At 48.7% G+C, this 19280-nt stretch overlaps 1 protein-coding gene across 1 annotated transcript in view; it reads right to left on the bottom strand.

Annotated features, from left to right (window-relative positions):
- Positions 1-19280, bottom strand: part of LOC125947482 (uncharacterized) — a 107814-nt gene that overhangs the window by 58802 nt on the left and 29732 nt on the right. Inside the window, exon 2 of the mRNA XM_049672285.1 lies at positions 7800-7946. Within this exon, the coding sequence (XP_049528242.1) occupies positions 7800-7946 (147 nt within the window). The remainder of the gene's footprint in view (positions 1-7799; positions 7947-19280) is intronic.

The following is a 19280-nucleotide window of genomic DNA, read 5'->3' as shown; positions in this document are numbered from 1 at the left end:
CGGCCACGGCGGCTGCATTTGGATGAGGGGAATTGCGAAAACACCCGTGTACTTAGATTTAGGTGCCTGTTAAAGAACCCAAGGTGCTCCAAATTAATGCGGAGTCCCCCACTGCGACTTGCCTCATAATCACGTCGTGGTTCTGGCACGTAAAACACCATAGTTTGAATGGTTCGTTTCGAAAGCTATGTTATCCCGAAGAGCGCTCTAGAGGCGAATATCACCGAAGCTGAGCTGAAAATTACGGCAGAACGATGACTGCCGCCGTTAAAGCGAGCAGCAGTCGAGCTGCCTGAGGTCACGTTTAGCATGAGTCATTATGAAACTTTCGTCGCTTCGCCTATGTGCCTCTGACATCGTCCCACTTTGCTATGGCACTTGCTTGCCAAGGTCGTCCATGAGCACAGAGGTAGAATGGCGATGGTATAGTGCAATGAAGGACGAAGGTTATTGAAGGAAAGAAAAAGGCGTGTAATGACGACGGCATGATGACAATGAAATTTCGATAAGTTTTCACGAAGGTATAGCGACGACAACCTCGCGATAACTTGATTAGAACAATAATATGACGACGACTGTATGACCATTATAGACCGACAACGACGTTATGACGACAACCGGATGAAGCAACTGAAGCCACAACCCAGGACAACATGATGACGGCACGACAGCGTCTGTGTGACGACGACGCAATGGCGACATAGTCATCATTGATTCACGCCAGCATGATTACGATAGAATGATGACCAAAGAGTGATGTCGATCGATCGACGAAAGTGGTATGACGACGACAGCATGGCCACCATAGGATACTGAAGTGATGGAAATGATGAAACGACATCTCGACGACGGTATGACAATGGCTACGGCTGTATGACGACAATGCCGTGATGACAACGGCATCAGGACAGTGGGACGAGTGTATGATGATATTGACGTCGCGACTACTTTATTGTGACGATGGCGTGGTGATGACGGCATGGCGAGAGTGGGTTGACGAAGCTGGAAAGTGATAAAGGCACCACCACAGCACCATTGTCACGAGGGTCTGGCATTGGAGGCCTGATAGCGACTGCCTGACGATGACAAGAGAATGGTGGCATAATGACGACAGCGTGATTGCAATACAATGACGAAGAACGACCGATGTCAATGTAAGGACGAAGGCGGTATGACGACGACATTGGGATGACGTTACTGATTTGATGAGAAAGACACAACGACCGCGTGATGATGACGGCGACTGTGATGACCACGGCATGACGAGAGTCTGATGACAAAGCTGGAATGACGACAATAAAATGGCATCGAGGCCCCAAACATATATACTGATAAGCACTGATAACATGAACCACTGGGTCGGAGTAGGGCGCGACGACGATAGCATGACAATAGTCAGGCCACGCAGCCGGAATGACGACGATTGAACGACCACGACGGTATCGCTATAGCGGTTCGCAAAAACGACTGCACGACGACGATGGCACGGCGAGTATCGGATGAGAAATGACGGCAGTACAACGACCACGGCGGCATCACGACCGCATACCTAGTATCCTCGGCTATTTGACAACTTGGGCCACTGGGCCCGGGTTGCAGGACGACGGCACAACGGGAGTAAGATGACCAAGCTGGAATGACGACAACGGAACCACCACGATGGCATCTGTGTTAGAACCTAGTGGCCCAAGGAGACATACAACTCGGACCACTGGTTAGTGGCTCGATAGATAGATAGATAGATAATAGATAGATAGATAGATAGATAGATAGATAGATTCAAGATCTCGGAGGCCGAGGCAGCCATGGCAGCCGCGTTGAGAGCCAAAGGTGGCACATACGGTGTGTCGTCTACTATTGAGCTTGCGCGGTGAAACTCGCCTGATTCTGGTGCTGTAAATTTATTTGCATCACTGTTCAGCGTGTCCGAAGGCAGGTCTTCCGCATCACGGTACGCAAAACACTGGTTGTTATCGCACGTCTCAGGATAAGCTGCTTAATAAAGTAAAGTATTGCTCTCACAATACCTGTTTTATTTACGTGCAGTGCGTTCATGAGAGACTTCATGACATTTTTGCCCATGTAAATAATGCGTCGAAAGACGCAGGAATGGAAGCGCACAGCACATAAAGAAGCTTTCGAACAATGTGTTGTGTCGCTCCTTTTCCATGTATGTCTGGTCTATCTGACTGTCCTGGCTGACTGTACTCTACCTACGCAGTCAATTTCTTCACTGCGTAAAAAAAAACAGTAAATGTTGATTTATTCGCTCTATACAGTGTAAATTCCATACCAACTAGCGGCCCAAGCGGCCAGGGCGCGAAGATAGCGCGTTTTTAATGAAACGACGTGCTTTTCGCGAATAAGTAAAAGTACACTTCGAGTATCGGAGATGATCTAGAATAGTAGCCACATGAAACAAATGCAGTGATTATACTGTGGAAAGCTAAAAGTTTGTTCCCAGTTGGTTAAACATTCAGCAGTGGAACCTTATGGTACAGACGAAAATTTGTACTAGATTTTCAAGGCAAAAATGATTACTGTGTTAAAACTGCGGTGGTTTCCGTAATATCCGATTGACTGTATGTAATCCAAAGACTCGGCTGTCGCGATGCTGTAGCCTTGAAACTTCTGTACCAGATTTTGTAACTAATTTCTGGGGATGTGGAATGATGTGGAACTCAACCATAGCCCAATTGACGCACCCCAGCGAGAACCCATACTAACTGCAATTAGGCGGATAGAAGAACAACAAAAATAATTAAGTGCAATCTTGTCGGCCTTAAGAATGCCCAAGTAAATCAAGACAAATTGCGGTCACCCCTAAACGGCCGCTTACCCTTGCTTGAATTGACACAAAATGGTACAGCATTTAATCGTTCTACAAGCAATGCGGAGCAAAATGAAATGTGAAATAGAAATCCTCTAAGCTGCTAGTCTTGACCAGAACAATAGATTGCGCTGAAACAACGTACTCTTTCCTGGTATTGATGACACAGAAGACGAAACATGGGACACTTTAGAAAGTCGTGATGCTTTGTTCTACCTATGTACAATTACAACTAGACGCGGGAAATACTGAACGTGCAAACCATATTGGCAAATTCCGCCCAGGCAACAAACGGAAAATTATTGCAACACTGCCTGATTTCGAGAACGAAGAAAAAATCTTGACCTGCGAACTAAAAGATTTAACTACAACTAAAAACTAAAAGATTTAAACATTGCCGTAAAGGAAGATTTTGCACCCGCAACCCGCTGATCACGATAAAAGCTGCTTAAGTTTATCCACCCACAGAAACGTCAATTCCAACTTGCACTTGATCGCCTTCACGTGACCAGAAAAACAAACTTCTACGACGCAGACACCCATAGCCTTAAAGAGTGCTGTCACTTTTCAGAAGAGAAGGGAATAGCCGGAATTTTTTCCGACTGCGCCACTGAAGAAAGTAACTGACGCGATCCATGCAGAATCGCCCTGATCTCCGGTCCGAGCAATCAAACATGTTTTTTTTTCTTCCTAACATTGCGTACATTAACATAAGTGTTGTACCTAAACGATATCATCTCTGTAGCTATATCACCGATGAAGCTAAGAAGCTAATCATCGAGTATAGCAGAGGTAATTAGGACCTTATAAATGAAAAACTGGAGCGCTTTTTTGAACAATTTCATCGCACATATCATACAGGCAGTCTCGACGCCAACTGGGAACTTTACAAAACATTATGATAATCATGAAAAATAAATACATACCTACAATTCTTGTGAAGACTAACAAAAGTGATCCCAGGTTCAACGAACGCCTAAAAAGCCCCCTGAACAGGAAAAAAGCAACTCCCCCGAATCACGGGACCGTTGCTGCCAATGCGCAAAACAATATCTGAAAGATTTAGACGAAGCAAAAGCTAGATTTTTTCTTCTGATTTATTCGCACTACTGCATAATAACCCTAAAGAATTCTGGAGCATTATTTCGACCAAAGTTCCACAAACCAAATTCCACTCATTAACGAGGATGATGAGCCCATCAAACCTGACCAGTGCGCAACAGCCCTTAATAATCACTTCTCTTCTGTTTTCACTGCCACTCCCAAGTTTGATCTTGGACTCTTACTGGAATTGTGCTCTAAAACTATGCCTGAAGATCAAATAAGCCCGGAGTATACAGCTAAACTAATAGATAGCCTTAAAATAGCTTCATTAGCAGGCTGCAACAACATTACGGGAAAGCTCCCGAAAAATACCATTACAATATCTAGGGAAAAACTGTGCCTAATAGTTAACCAATCCCTGCTAAACTCGGTCGTTCCCAATAATTGGGAACTAGGTAAAATATTCCCCAATTTTGAAAACCGGAAACAAAGAACTTGCCACCAATTACAGACCAATTTCTCTGACTAGTATCCCGTTAAAAGTGCTTGAACTCATAATTGCTAACAAGCTAATGGCACATGCCGAATCGATCAACTTCTTCTAGACGCGACAATATGGCTTTTGCGAACAACGATCCTGCGAAACTCAACTGGCAGAATTCACGCATGATTTGCAACCTGATATGGATGAGCTCCTTCATATAGATGCCGTATTTCTGGACATTTCTGGAAGGCATTCGATCGAGTATTTCACAATCGTTTATTCATTAAACTCTGTTATCTTGGTATCACTGAAAACCTAATCCGCTAGCTGGAACACTTTTAAAGTGACTTTTGATTCGCTAGCGTAACATAAGGTGCAGACTTATCAGCACTATTATGTTTAATGTACATCAACTACCTCCCCAATAACATAAATTCAAAATCACGCTTTTTTGCCGATGACTGCGCTATTTACAACCCTATTGATAACTCAGACGACATAAATACTCTGCAAGATGATTGAGACAATATCGCTGCATGGTGTGATCGCAAATAGGTTCATGCCCTTAAACTTGATGAAATGCTTATTAGTATCTTTCTCGCGCAAACGCACTACGATAAACCACACATACCACATTAATTCGCCCCCTGTAAACTCTGCCGAATCGTATAAGTACCTGGGAGTGTATTTAACGCCATCACTATCATGGGTATCGCATATCGAAACCATCTGTTCTGAGGCATCACGCACACTTGGTTACCAACGTCGCAATCTTAAATCCGCATCCGCTGACATCAAGAAACTGGCATGCTTGACATGACATAGGTGCGACCAAAGCTCGAGTATGCATTATCCATATGGCATCCATCACAATAACATCTCGCCAATGAAATAGAAGCAGTACAAAACCGTGCAGCACGTTTTATAACATCTCAACAGTCTCCATAGATCAGTATACAAAACAGACCATCTCACTTCCAGCGTTAGATAGACGTCGCATAATCGCTTGTATTTGCCTGCTTCATTCCTTCTTTTATCAGTCGCATACAAGGCACGCACTGCCTAAACCCGCCACTCAGCTCATTCTCGCGATTAACTCGCACACGTCCCATCGCACGCGTAAGCGGCCGAACATCGGCAACGGACAGCTCCTTCTTCCTGCATTGGACAGCTCCTTCGTCCAAGGACAGCTCCTTCTTCCAAAATTTTGCGAACTATTAACCTGCAACCTCATCTCTGACGAACCACAAACACCATATCGTGTTGCTACCTTGCCTTTGTACTAGATTAGGCTACTTTTATTTGCTCTATTCTCTTTATTTCTTTTGTTAATTTTGTTTCCAGTTGCTTTTTATCTATAGTATTTGGAAACTCGATGTACGCCAGCCTTATGTTTGTCAATTTTGTTACCATTTGCTTTTTATTGCATTGTATTGGAAAGCTCGATTGTACGCACTCCTTATGTAATGCCTTCGGGCCCTTAAGGTGCAATAAATAAAATGAAATAAATGAAATAAACACAGCCAGACATTGTCGAGTTAAGCTAAAATGAGTCCATAGATCAAATAATCTACCAGTGGCACTAAAACTCGGTCGTCCTTCGCGATGAAAAGGTTAATAGAGCTAAATAAGATCGAATGCAAGTTCCGTCTTCTTGCAAGTATACAAAATTTACATATTCGACAAACAATGATTGTAGATAAATTTGTAGTACTTCTAGAAAACCATGCACACTAGGGCCAAATTTTATCTCGAAGTTTATTTCACTAACCCATCCGTGAAATTTTCTACTGCGTGGATAGCAGTTCGGTGTGGGATACTGTAAAACGTACCCTTGTGTCTGTGTAAATGCACGTAATTGGCTCACTTGTCTTGATGTAGGCGATCACTGAATCACACCTTCGCATCATGAAGGGGCCTTGGATTAGAAGAGTGCCTGTGGGACGACTGCCTAACGTCGCTGCCACGTACACCCGTGAGCAAAATATACAGACCACAGGGTCACCGCACAAAAAAAAACCTGAATGGCGGCATCATTAACATGCATAAACTGTAATTGAGGAGTGTACTGAACAGTTCGCAATGCCAAGTTTGAACTGCAGTCTTTAATTTCAAGTTACATTCACAGGCAGAGGAAGGACAAAACCAGCTTTATCCCGCAATCCGTGGTCCGTATACTTTTGCTCACGGGTATACTTACGTTTTTTTCAACGATAAATTAGAGTGGGTAGTTTCTTTGTGCATATTTATGTCGAAGAATAGCGTTCGAGTTAGCTTCTTACTTCCTTCCACATCCCTTTTTAGCTTCCCAAGGCCGAGTTATTCGCACGCTTTCGCTGCCAAGTTTTGCACGTGCTTAAGATGTTCTGCATCGGTATTCGCAGTGTCAAAGTTTTTGGTTATCACACGATCATTTTGGAAACACGTGTGTACATATGTATCAACGAAACGTCTGAAATTAACAGTTGGTAGTTCTTGCTCTATATGATGTGTGCTCAGTCCAACTTTGAAGAACTCCGTGTTTATCAAAAAAAGGTAGGAAATTGCTTTGTTTGAAAAAAAACTTACTTCGCTACAAACTCGCTAAGGAAGATATTGTCATTAATCGACATCAACTATATAGGTTGAATCGCCTTTCAACTTTTTTGTTCCTTGAGCGATGTATAAGCCTTGCTTCAGCGTGGCCAATATCACGAGGCCAATATTTTGAGTGTGCCCGTATATTTTTAGTTTCGCAGATTCCTACCTACACTTAAAACTGGAAAGGGAGCAGAAGAAAACAATTAGGTTCGCGCGGAGCAAATATGAACACAGTGATTTCGCTCCCGAAATTGCCCAAAATTTGCAAGCTACCAAAATTTAAGCCGGTATTTCAAATTGTTCTGAAAAAAAAAGCGATATCACAGTTCTCTAAACTGCATGCGTTAGAGCATTTGAAACTGCCAAATTTGATACATAATTTACAGCTTGCGTGAATTTGTTACAATTTTTGCAAAGGTTTTCCAATAGTTATGCTCCCATAACAGTAGTATATTCGAGAGCGGTATATAATACACATATTCTTTTCCACTTTAGATGTATATCTAAAGGAGCAGTTTACAGAATTCTTACATCGCCAATATTGTTGAGTTACGGAAATGTAAATTTTATTTTGCCTTTATAGTTGTGCAAGTTTCAACAATTTTCACAAAAAACTCGACTGTATAAATAAAACAACTGCTTGCTACAGTCACTCGATTCTTTTTCTTTCAAATGTAACACATCTTACCATATTCAGTGCCAACGTTGTCGAGACGAATGGCTGCTTCCTTCACAACTATTTATAATAAAGCACCCATGCTAAAGCTTCCTCTTAAGACCTTCGTGCAGCAGCTCTGTTCTTCAGCTGTACGTAGGAAATTAAGTTCCATATTTTCTATGCGGTTGCAACACAGCACTCACCTTGTCCGAACGCTCGAGCACCTGCCTATGACTGCACGATGAACCCACATCAGATTTGCCATCTATCACGCCGAAGTTCACGACGCCTACTGTGGTGGAGATTGCCACGGAGCCATTGATACCTTCTGCCAGTCTTTCATAATCCATCTGAAAACCATAGCGAAAGCGCTGCTTGACTTCCTTGAACAATCAGCAATGTTCTTCTGCAGTGAGAAGCAAATTAATGTTACCATGCATATGCCGCATAACTTAAGGTGATCACGACCACCACCTCTGAAACTCTGCCATGGAACATGAAATCAGCTCATTAGAAGTTTCTTTCTGGAGTATCATAATAGGCTTTTCAAAATGTTCGCTTTAAGAAAAGCTTTCCCTTCGCAACAGCAAACTTGCAGCTGCTTTGATTACTGCTAGGGTTCCGTGTTTTCGGAGTTAATTTTTCTTGAAATTCGGAGGTTGTTTCTGGCGGAAATTTGGAGTTTATCGGTGTTTATTTCTCGTAAATCCCCAATTCTCCGAAATTCTGAGTTAAATTTTGTATTATTCTCACTACTCTGAAATCTTAAATGAAATTATATCCGAACACGAAAACATCAGAACACACGAAGCGTATTTTTGTTGTCTGGAAGGTCTAAATGCACAAACATATATATACACAAGCACAAATACTTGAATACAAAACACCTACGTTTGTGCGTATTATAACCCTAAAGCTTGTTGTACTAGACGCAGTCAAACTTTACGAGGTTGCTGTCATTGATGGAAGCACGCTCCTTTTCATTGATGATTCTAAGCTTTGAAAATGCCCCTTCAACGTTTGAGCTAGATGACTCAGCGCGCAGCGAGAAAGCGCTAGCCACTGGACAGTGTGAAGTCTCCAAAGCGACAGGGGTTCAACAACGTTACTGATTAATTAACTCGGATACTTCGCAAAATCACTCACGAGTTGGATCATGTCTTCAGTTTCAAGGAACACTAACTTAAAAATCGGCGCATAGGTTTCGAACGCGCGGGGTAGATTCACAACTTTAAATTCAGATTCACAACTTGAACGCTATACCAAACGATTTACTGGTGTATTGGATTGCATCGAAAATGTTCCTCTCAACTGTCCGTCTCCACTTTTCAGTGACAGCAGCGTAGTATCCATGATGGTCTGCGGCAGTAGTTGAGCGGTCATACGTCTCTCGCTCCGTGCGCGACAAGCCATTTGTTAAATGTGCGATGGGTGTCGTCTACGAGATACTGTTGACGTGAGGTAAAGTTTATATTGGCCAAACCGGCCGATGTACCAATGACTGCTTAGAACGTGCCCTTTCGATATAGAACTAAACATGGTCATGTTGGCCGTTAAAATCGGATTTTATCAGATAAATCCGAATTGTCAAAAATTTTACCGGCGAGCGTATATCGGCTGTTTTCGGATTTATCCGAAAACACGGAGCCCTAATTATAGCATGTACCCAGATGTTGGCTAGGACTTGGCAAAGATACTTGAATTTGAGTCTTGATACAGATAGAAAGTACTTAGGCGATTAGCATTTGAGGTACAAATCGAACATACCAAACTGGTTATTTGTAACCAGCACATTGCTCGCCATTTGTATTTCAGGTGGTTTATGAATTGGATAGTTTCAAGGCAGGGGCTGCTGCAAGATGACAGTAGTCAACTCCTACCAACATATCGCGGTCCTTTATCATTTGCTATTTGCACAGTTTACCTACTGCCTGTAATAATGTAGTCAACTGTAATTGTTGTGTGCCGATTCTGGCTGCCGAGTTCAGCGGATGACGTATCTTCGTCAGTCAACCCTGGTGTTGAAGAGCGCCCTCTCCTGGCCCCAAGAGTGTATATATTTCAGTTGTTATCATGTTCCCTCCTTGTGTGCTTGTTTCGTGACGGCAATAAAGGGTTATTGCTGATGCCGCGATGGTGACTCGTGATATGTATGACCCACGCAGCAACATAACACTGGCGACGAGGGTGGGATTCGAATGAGACCACCGCAATGGGAAGCTAGCTCCGTCCGGCACGTGCTCGATCACAATGACGGCCACCACAAGGGAGGGGCTCGAGACTTTCGACATCGCTCACCCTGAAGAGTGGGAGGACTATGCAGAACGTTTCCAGTTCTTCCTCGAGGCGCAGGATGTTACGGACGCCAGCAAGAAGAGATCTACATTCCTCAGCTGCTGCGGTCCCACCCCTTTTCAATTAGTAAGGGTGCTCGTGGCACCGGCCCAGATGAAGGATACACCGTTAGAAAGAATCCTCGCCGTTCTGCGCCAGCAGCTAGCACCGAAACCACCGGAGCTTGCCAGGCGATATGAATTCCCTCGCCGCGACCAGGCATCAAGTGAGTCTGCCGCCGCCTACCTCGCTGCTCTTCGAACGACGGCATAACATTGCAACTTCAATGACCTCGACACCATGCTACGGGATCGATTCGTGTTCGGACTGCAGAACGACACGGTGAAGCGGCGACTACTGGCGAAAAAAGAGGTGTCTCTCATCAGTGCTGTCCAGGAAGCAGTCGCCGCTGAGGCCATTGCCCGGGAAGCCAGCCTACCCTCGTTTCAAACCACGAACACGCCGCGTTTCGAGCCCGTGCATCAAGAGACGATGACTGGCGATGATGGGGAGCAAGACAGCGCCGAAGATTTTCTTCGGTTACGTGCAAGCCCCACTGAGCGACGGGACACCGATTGGTGAGCGGCCCCTGTGCCCGCTGTGGAGGCCCGCACGAACGCCGCCTGTGTCGGTTCCATGGTGCCCAGTGCAGGGAATGTGGAAAAACTAGGCACATTGCTAAGGTCCACCGGTCCCTTAGCTGAGCCCACGTCGAAATGCCAAAGACCAAGCCCGGACGCAACAATTCGACACCACATTATGCACAAACATTTCATACTGCGACGACTTGGCAGTTACCGCTATCAACAAAGTGTCTAAATCCGCGAAGAGCAAGATATATGTGAGTGTAAGAATCGAAGGCACATAGTGTGAGATGGAGGTGGATTCGGGATCAACCATTATCTCCGATGTCACAGCCTGACGCATTTTTCCAAAGGGGCGCGTCCCAAACCTACAGCCACTTGACGTTATCATGAGGGACTATGAAGCCAACTGTATCGTTGTACGTGGAGTTGGTAGCGTCCGAGTGCAGTTCAAAGACTTTGATAGCCCATTGCACCTGGTCATTGTCAAGGGCGAGCGCCCAAGTCTTCTCGGGGTGAATTGGTTTCCGGCACTAGGTATTAGAGCACTGCACGGGCTCGGGCTTACCCGAAAGCCTGGGCCCGGCCCGGCCCGTGGGCCGGGCCGGGCCGGGTAGAGCAGTTTTTTCACGGGCTCGGGCCGGGCTCGGGCACGGCGTGTGCTTTTTGACCCGGGCCCGGGCCGGGCTCGGGCTTTTTGACGCGGGCCCGGGCCGGGCTCGGGCTTTTTGCGAGTTATTCTCGGGCTTCTTAACTCTAAAAAACATGTATTTTTCGGTCTCGGGCCGGGTTCAGGCCGGTTTCCAGTCGGGCTCGGGCCGGGCTCGGGCTTAAGGTAAAGGGGTGGCGGGCCGGGCCGGGCGGGTAACGTAGATTATTTCCGGGCCCGGGCCGGGCCCGGGTCTCGCCATAAATGTTTTGATCGGGCTCGGGTGGGCCGCCCAATGTAAAAACGGCCCGTGCAGTGCTCTACTAGGTATTAATATCCCAGTAGTGCAACGCATCCATCACAGCTACCCTCACTTGATAACCTATACCGGGACTTTGCCTCTGTGTTCGACGGGTAGCTGGGCTGCTACAAGGAACTGCCTGTGCAGTTTGCACTTAACCCTGAGGTTGTCTCTATCCGCCTGAAAGCAAGAAGGGTTCCTTTTGCACTGCGACCAAAAATCGATGCCGAACTGGACAAACTGATTCAACAAGGAATCCTTGAGCCGGTTGACCACGCTCGTTGGGAAACCCCTATTGTTACTCCACTGAAGACAAATGGGGATGTCCGCATCTTTGCAGACTACAAGTGCACCATCAACAAAGCCTTGCAGCAGCACTCGTATCCGGTACCAGCTGTTAACCAACTGCTGGCATCCCTCTCTGGTAGAACTGTCTTTGCGAAGCTATACTTAGCACAGGCCTACCACCAGCTCCCAGTGACTGATGAATCTGCAGAGACGCAGACCATTGTGACGCATCGGGGTGCTTTCCGCGTTCGACGATACCATTTCGGTGTCAGCGTCGCACCTAGTACCTTCCAGAGTTTAATGGAGAGCCTACTGCGCGGACTACCAGGCGTCATTCTACATTTTGATGATGTGCTCATTTCAGGTGCATCGCACCAGGAATTGCTTAGTCGCCTTTGAGAGGTCCTTCATCGGTTCCCAGATGCAGGGCTTAAAGTCAAGTAGGAGAACTGCCAGCTAGGAGTGACTCAAGTGGAATTTTGGGGTTTCCGAGTCAATGCTGAGGGAATCCACCTCACACTGGCCAAGACGCAAGTCATCCTTAACGCACCGTGGCCATTGAGCCGAGCCTAGTTGCAGGCCTTCCTGGGTCTTCTCAATTTCTATGATGCATTCCTTCCACACAAGGCCATTGTCACTGAACCCCTGCACCAATTGTTGGACAGGAAGGTCCCCTGGCTGTGGGGAAAACTAACTGCGTTCGACAATGTGAAGAAGCTACTGGCATCCAACCAGGTGCTGGCACACTTCGACGAGAAGCCGGTAATCCTTGCCTACGATGCGTCCCCTTACGGAATAGGAGTGGTGTTGAGTCACCAAATGCCGGGTGAAACGGAAGTACCAATCGCTTTTTATTCAATAACCTTGTCCTCTACGGAGAGGAATTACGCCCAGATTGATAAGGAGGCACTCGCTGTGGTTGCCAGAGTAAAGAAGTTCCATGACAACGTATTCGGCCACCAATTTCAGATCCATAGAGACCGGAAGCCGCTCCTGGGGCCCTTCACATCAGACCGGCAAACTCCACAGATGCTTTTCCCGCGAATGTTGCGTTGGTCCATTTTTCTGAATGGATACCACCTTACTCTCCACCGCCGACCAAGAAAGCAGTTAGGCCACGCAGATGGTCTCAGCAGACTGCCTCAAGCGGACCAGTGCAAGGATGACCCTTCAGCAGCAGAGGTCGTCATGCTTCTGGACGTCCTTCCAGAATCTCCAGTCCATGCAGACGATGTAACTAAGTACTCCGCCAAGGACGCTATCCTCTCCCGTGTCCTCAGCTGGATGTGGAAGGGGTGGCCAAGGTGCGCTCAGAGTACCGAATTAACACCATTCGTGTCCAGGCAACATGAGCTGTCTGCCTACAAGGGATGCTTACTGTGGGGTGACCGTGTAGTGATTCCACAGATGCTCCGTTTCCGGGTCCTCGAAGCTCTGCATGTAGGACACCCCGGCATCATCAGAATGAAAGCGCTTGCCAGCAGTTACGTATGGTGGCCCGGCATGGTTGCGGCAATTGAGGTGCTTTCCTTTCCGGGAAACATCGCCCGAGATGCCTCGGGCACCTGTGCACCCATATTGACACGTATACATGTTTGTCTTTCACCGGTGGCCGCTTTCCACCGGCTATCAAACGTTATCACTCGGCGCAGGACGCGCCTGCATCGGAAGTTTCTGGAACGTTATCGATGCTTCTTTCCGTTGCCTGTTTTCACCGACGCTTATGTTATCTGATTGTATGACCGACGCGAATTGTCTAGAACTTTCTGGAAAACCCGCGGGCATCAGGGATTAATCTGCAACCTTCGATGACTCAGGTATAAAAGCCGACGCGTTTCACCGCTGATCAGATTTTCGACGATCGCCGACTGTGTTCGCCGCTATCGTTGTGCTTTGAGTGCAGCTTGCTTTTGTGGGCACAGGTTTGCCCAATAAACAACCAGTTTCGTCATACACAGTTTTACGACTGTTTACTTCAGAGTCACTACTACGTGACATCTGGTGGAGGTGCTAGTTCGTTCCTGCACCGAACGCCCCCGCAAAGCCGCGATCCAAGCCCGAAGCCAGAGGATAACGCCAACGTCGCCAAGGACCAGCGAGCTAGCGGTAGGCAGCAAGGACTTCTGCCGGAGTACGGACTTCTTCCCTAAAAGGCCACAGCAATCAAGGCCAAGTCGACGACAATAATGGCAGCACCAGCGTCCCCCATCCTGCTGCAACAACCTCGGGAGCCACCGACCTTTCGTGGATCATCGGCTGAAGACCCTGAAACCTGGCTGGAGACATATGAGAGGTCCGCGACGTTCAACAAATGGAGCGACGACGACAAGCTGCGCCATGTTTATTTTTCATTGGATGACGCTGCTCGGACCTGGTTTGAGAACAGAGAGACCACCCTGGTGACATGGGACCTATTTCGTGAGAACTTCGTGAGGACCTTCACGAATGTCGTGCGAAAGGAAAGGGCCGAAGTTTTATTAGAAACCAGAGTGCAATTGCAGAACAAGAACATCGCGATCTTCACGGAGGAGATGACTCGCCTCTTCCGCCATGCCGACCCCGATATGTCTGAGGAAAAGAAAGTTCTATTCTTGATGCGGGGCGGCAAAGAGCATCTATTCAACGGATTGATGCGCAACCCGCCCAAGACTGTGGCAGAATTTGTTTCGGAGGCCACAAAGATCGAGAAGACACTTGAAATGCGAGCCAGGCAATACAACCGCCGTGCACTGACAAACTACGCCGAAGCTCAAGCGCTAGGCGCCGACGACCTGCGCGAGACGATCAGAGCGGTTGTACGGGAAGAGCTGCAGAAATTATTCCCAAGGTGTCGTAGCCTCAGGTGACTTCGATCGCTGACATAGTTAAAGATGAGATTCAGCGGTCACTGGAAGTTCCAGAAGTTCCGGCATCGCCTCAACCACAGCCGCAAGCGATCACCTACGCCGCCGTCGCCCGTCGTCAAGGCTCTCCTCCGCGCTCGCGCCCGGGCCCCGTAACGCCGCAGTTCTGTCGTCCACCGCCGCCACCGCCAGCACGCCCGCCAGTCGCCCAGCACAGTTACCAGAGGAAAACGGACATTTGGCACGCCCCCGACCACCGCCCACTCTGCTATCACTGCGGGGAAGCCGGCCATGTCTACCGCCGATGCCCATACCGCGAGATGGGCCTACGAGGGTTCGCCGTCAACGCGCCACGCCCACAGCTTGGCGAGCGACCACGCGACATCGCTGACTACCTCGCCGGAGCCCAGTGGCAACCACGACGACCCTCACGCTCGCCGCCACCAGGACGTTACTTGTCACCGCAGCGCCGACCATACACTGGCCCAGCCAGGGGCCGGTCCGTGAGCCCCTATCCGGGAAATTAAAAGCAGCAACCGATGGAGGTGCGGTTGCTGTACGACGCAATGCCGAAGATCCTCCGCCGCCATCGAAGAATATTCGCGAATCATCACGACGAGATATCAGCACGCCGCCTGGCAAGAGCCTTGACAACAACAACACTTCGCCGCCGAAAGAAGACCTGCCGACGCGACATAGCAGCAGCGGAGCAAGCCGACGCAGCCGTGATCCGACGCCACGAATTAACCGCAACGCCACACGACGGTCCACCGACTTAGACGTGCTAATCGATGGTCATAACGTCACCGCTCTCGTCGACACTGGAGCCGACTATTCCGTCTTCAGTGGCCCGTTCGCCGCCAAGTTGAAGAAGGTGAAAACAGCCTGGCAAGATCCCGATATCCGGACAGTGGGAGGCCACCTAATAACGCCGACTGGAATCTGCACAGCGCGAGTCACGGTAAACAACCGCACTTACCCGGCGAACTTCGTAATCCTGTAGCACTGCTCCAGGGATGTCATCATAGGCATGGACTTTCTAAATCAACACGGTGCAGTCATCGACTTAAGGTCCAAGTCGATAACGCTTTCAACACACAACGCGATACCACCGGATACAAGCATAAGTTACCATGCCTTGAATGTGCTAGAAGAACAAGTCACCGTTCCGCCTCGCTCCAGCGTAATGATTTCCGTCGGTACGGAAATGCTTGCAGACATGGAGGGCGTTATCGAGGGCGATCATCACTTACTGCTCGACCGTGAAATTTGCGTCGCTAGAGGCATAGCTGGGCTACGTGCAGGGAAAGCAAGGGTGATGCTCACGAACTTCAGCCCCGAATACACGCACATTAACAAAGGCACCACAGTCGCGTACATTGACGAAATAGTACAAGCCAGCAGTGCTTTCGCTTTCACGAATTCCAGTGCACCTACAACGACGACTATAGTATCTGAACCAACTTTCGACGTCAATCAGAACCTTCTCAGGCATAACAAAGAACAACTAAAAGCTCTGCTCCTGCAATACAAGGACTGCTTCTCGTCGTCGTCAAAAGTTCGACAAAACCCTGTCGCCAAGCACCGCATCATAACCGACGAAAATGTCCGCCCACTCCGTCAGAGCCCGTACCGAGTTTCGGCGCGCGAACGCGAGGCCATAAGGCAACAAGTCGACGAAATGCTACGCGACGACATCATCCAGCCGTCCAAGAGTCCGTGGGCGTCCCCCGTGGTGTTAGTGAAGAAGGATGGAACCCTACGTTTCTGCGTCGATTATCGTCGCCTCAACAAGATCACGAAGAAGGACGTATACCCCCTCCCACGGATTGACGACGCCTTGGATCGACTCTACAACGCAAAGTATTTTTCGTCGATGGACCTCAAAACCGGCTACTGGCAAATCGAAGTCGACGAGAGGGACCGGGAGAAGACTGTCTTTATAACACCAGACGGACTGTTCGAGTTCAAGGTCATGCCGTTTGGTCTTTGCTCGGCACCTGCGACTTTCCAACGCGTCATGGATACAGTACTGGCAGGCTTGAAGTGGCAGACTTGCCTCGTCTATTTGGGCGACGTCGTCGTGTTTGCTTCTAGCTTCGAAGAACACCTGCGGCGCCTTGAAACAGCTCTTCAAGCAATCAAAACCTCCGGAGTCACGTTAAAGCCAGAAAAGTGCCCCTTCGCATATGAGGAGCTCTTGTTTTTGGGCCACGTCATCAACAAGTCTGGAGTGCGCCCCGACCCTCAGAAAACTGCGGCCATCTCCAACTTTCCTCCGCCCACCGACAAGAAGGCAGTGCGTAGATTTCTTGGACTGTGCGCCTATTACAGGCGCTTCGTCAAGCATTTTTCACGGATCGCTGAGCCACTGACGTATCTCACGAAGGCCGACGTCGAGTTCAAGTGGGAGACGCCGCAAGTCGAAGCATTTGAAGAACTGAAGCGACGCCTGCAATCGCCGCCAATACTTGCGCATTTCGACGAAAACGCCGATACCGAAGTCCACACCGACGCAAGTAGCGTAGGACTCGGCGCCGTGCTTGTGCAGAGGACTGACGGACTAGAAAGGGTTGTAAGTTACGCTAGCCGGTGGCTATCGCAGGCGGAAGCAAATTATTCCACAACAAAAAAGGAGTGCCTCGCCATCATCTGGGCTACATCAAAGTTTCGCCCCTACCTCTATGGCAGGCCCTTCAAAGTTGTGAGCGACGACCACGCCTTGTGTTGGCTAGCTAACTTGAAGGATCCTTCAGATCGCCTCGCACGATGGAGTCAGAGACTTCAAGCATTCGACATCACAGTCGTTTACAAATCCGGGCGAAAGCACTCTGACGCCGACTGCTTGTCTCGCGCCCCCGTCGAACCGCCGCCACAGGACGACCAGGATGATGACACTTTCTTGGGACCCATCAGTGCCGTCGAATTCACCGAACAACAGCGAGCCGACCCGGAACTAAGGAGCCTTGTAGACTACCTGGAAAGCAAGACCGTCATTGTGCCCAAGGTGTTCAGGCGAGGATTGGCGTCGTTTTAGGGGCGAGGCTCCTTATACCGGCACCCGTTCCGTCCCCGTCGTCGTAGTAGTAGTGTGTAACCAGTAGTGTGTAACCAGTCTGAGAAAAATGAGAAAAAAAATTCCGAAGTTGTGTCCGTAGCGCGGAATCGAACCAGGGACCCCTCGCTTCCGAGCGCGCGGCGTTAGCCCACTACGCCACGAAGCGGACATGGACACACGCACCACGATGGCAATAAATACCCAATATTAACGAAAGGCCGCGTTTCTCGCGCGTTTCTAACGCGTTTGTGCTAGCGCGTTATGGCCCGTGTAAGAAACTGGTGTAAGACGCTGTGGCCTCTCCGCCTTACCTTCAACGCGTTTCGAACGCGCTGCCCAAAGCGGTGGCAAGTCAAGTTCAAGTCGAGGAGCGTTCATGAATACGGGGGGTATACTCTCTCAGCAGTCATGTGATGGCGTCGGCAAACGCGGTGCACGTTCCGGCATGTGTAAATGGCTTCGTAAGACGCTGTGGCCGCTCCCCCTTACTAGAGAGTACTGCACGTTTCTAACGCGTTTGTGCTCGCGTCCCCTTAAGCGGGAGATCCGATGATTCCCTCCGGAGCTTCGCCCACTCATCATCATTCACCCCGTGGATATGCTGTGATTTTTAGGGGCGAAGCTCCTTAGGGTGTGGGTCTGTCCCTCCTCTGTAGTAGTAGTAGTCGTCGTCGTAGTAGGTAGCCACGTCTAGTTTTATGAAAAAAAATTTCCGAAAGTTGTGTCCGTAGCGCGGAATCGAACCAAGGACCCCTCGCTTCCGAACGCGTGGCGCTAGCCAGTACGCCACGAAGCGCACATGGACACACGCACCACGATGACAATAAATACCCAACATTAACGAAAGATTGCGCGTTTCTAACCCGTTTGTGCTAGCGCGTTACGGCCCGTGTAAGAAGCTGGTGTAAGACGCTGTGGCCTCTCCGCCTTACCCCCGTATTCATAAACGCTCCTCGACTTGAACTTGACTTGCCACCACCGCCTTGGGCAGCGCGTTCGAAACGCGTTGAAGGCGGTGGCAAGTCAAGTTCAAGTCGAGGAGCGTTTATGAATATGGGGGTTATACTCTCTCAGCAGTCATGTGATGGCGTCGGCAAACGCGGTGCACGTTCCGGCAAGTGTAAACGGCTGCGTAAGGCGCTGTGGCCTCTCCCCCTTACTAGATAGTACTGCACGTTTCTAACGCGTTTGTGCTAGCGTCCACTTAAGCGGGAGGTGGTGCAATTATAATGAAGGGCGCTGTTATAAAATAGGAATGACGTCACATATGGCGCGTGTCATTGGTGGAAGTCAATCGTTCGATTTAGTGCGGCGACGTACGCTAGGGGAGCGTTGTAATAAAACCGATGATTCCCTCCGGAGCTTCGCCCACTCATCATCATTCACCCCGTGGATATGCTGTGATTCTTTTTCTTGCAAAACGACATTCTCCTAAAGAAGAACTTCTCGCCTCTCCGAGCCAACTACCTCCTCGTGGTACCCTCAGCATTGCGCCCAGAGGTTCTGCAAGCTCTCCATGACGACCCAACGGCTGGACACCTCGGTTTTTCCCGCACGCTCGCAAGGATACAAGAAAAATACTGCTGGCCTCGCCTCTCTGCCGACGTCGCCCATTACGTAAGGACAT

Source organism: Dermacentor silvarum, chromosome 8 (genome assembly GCF_013339745.2).
Source record: "Dermacentor silvarum isolate Dsil-2018 chromosome 8, BIME_Dsil_1.4, whole genome shotgun sequence".
NCBI classification, from domain to species: Eukaryota; Metazoa; Arthropoda; class Arachnida; order Ixodida; family Ixodidae; genus Dermacentor; species Dermacentor silvarum.
Note: the sequence above shows the minus strand (reverse complement) of the source record. Positions and strands in the feature narration are given on the sequence as shown.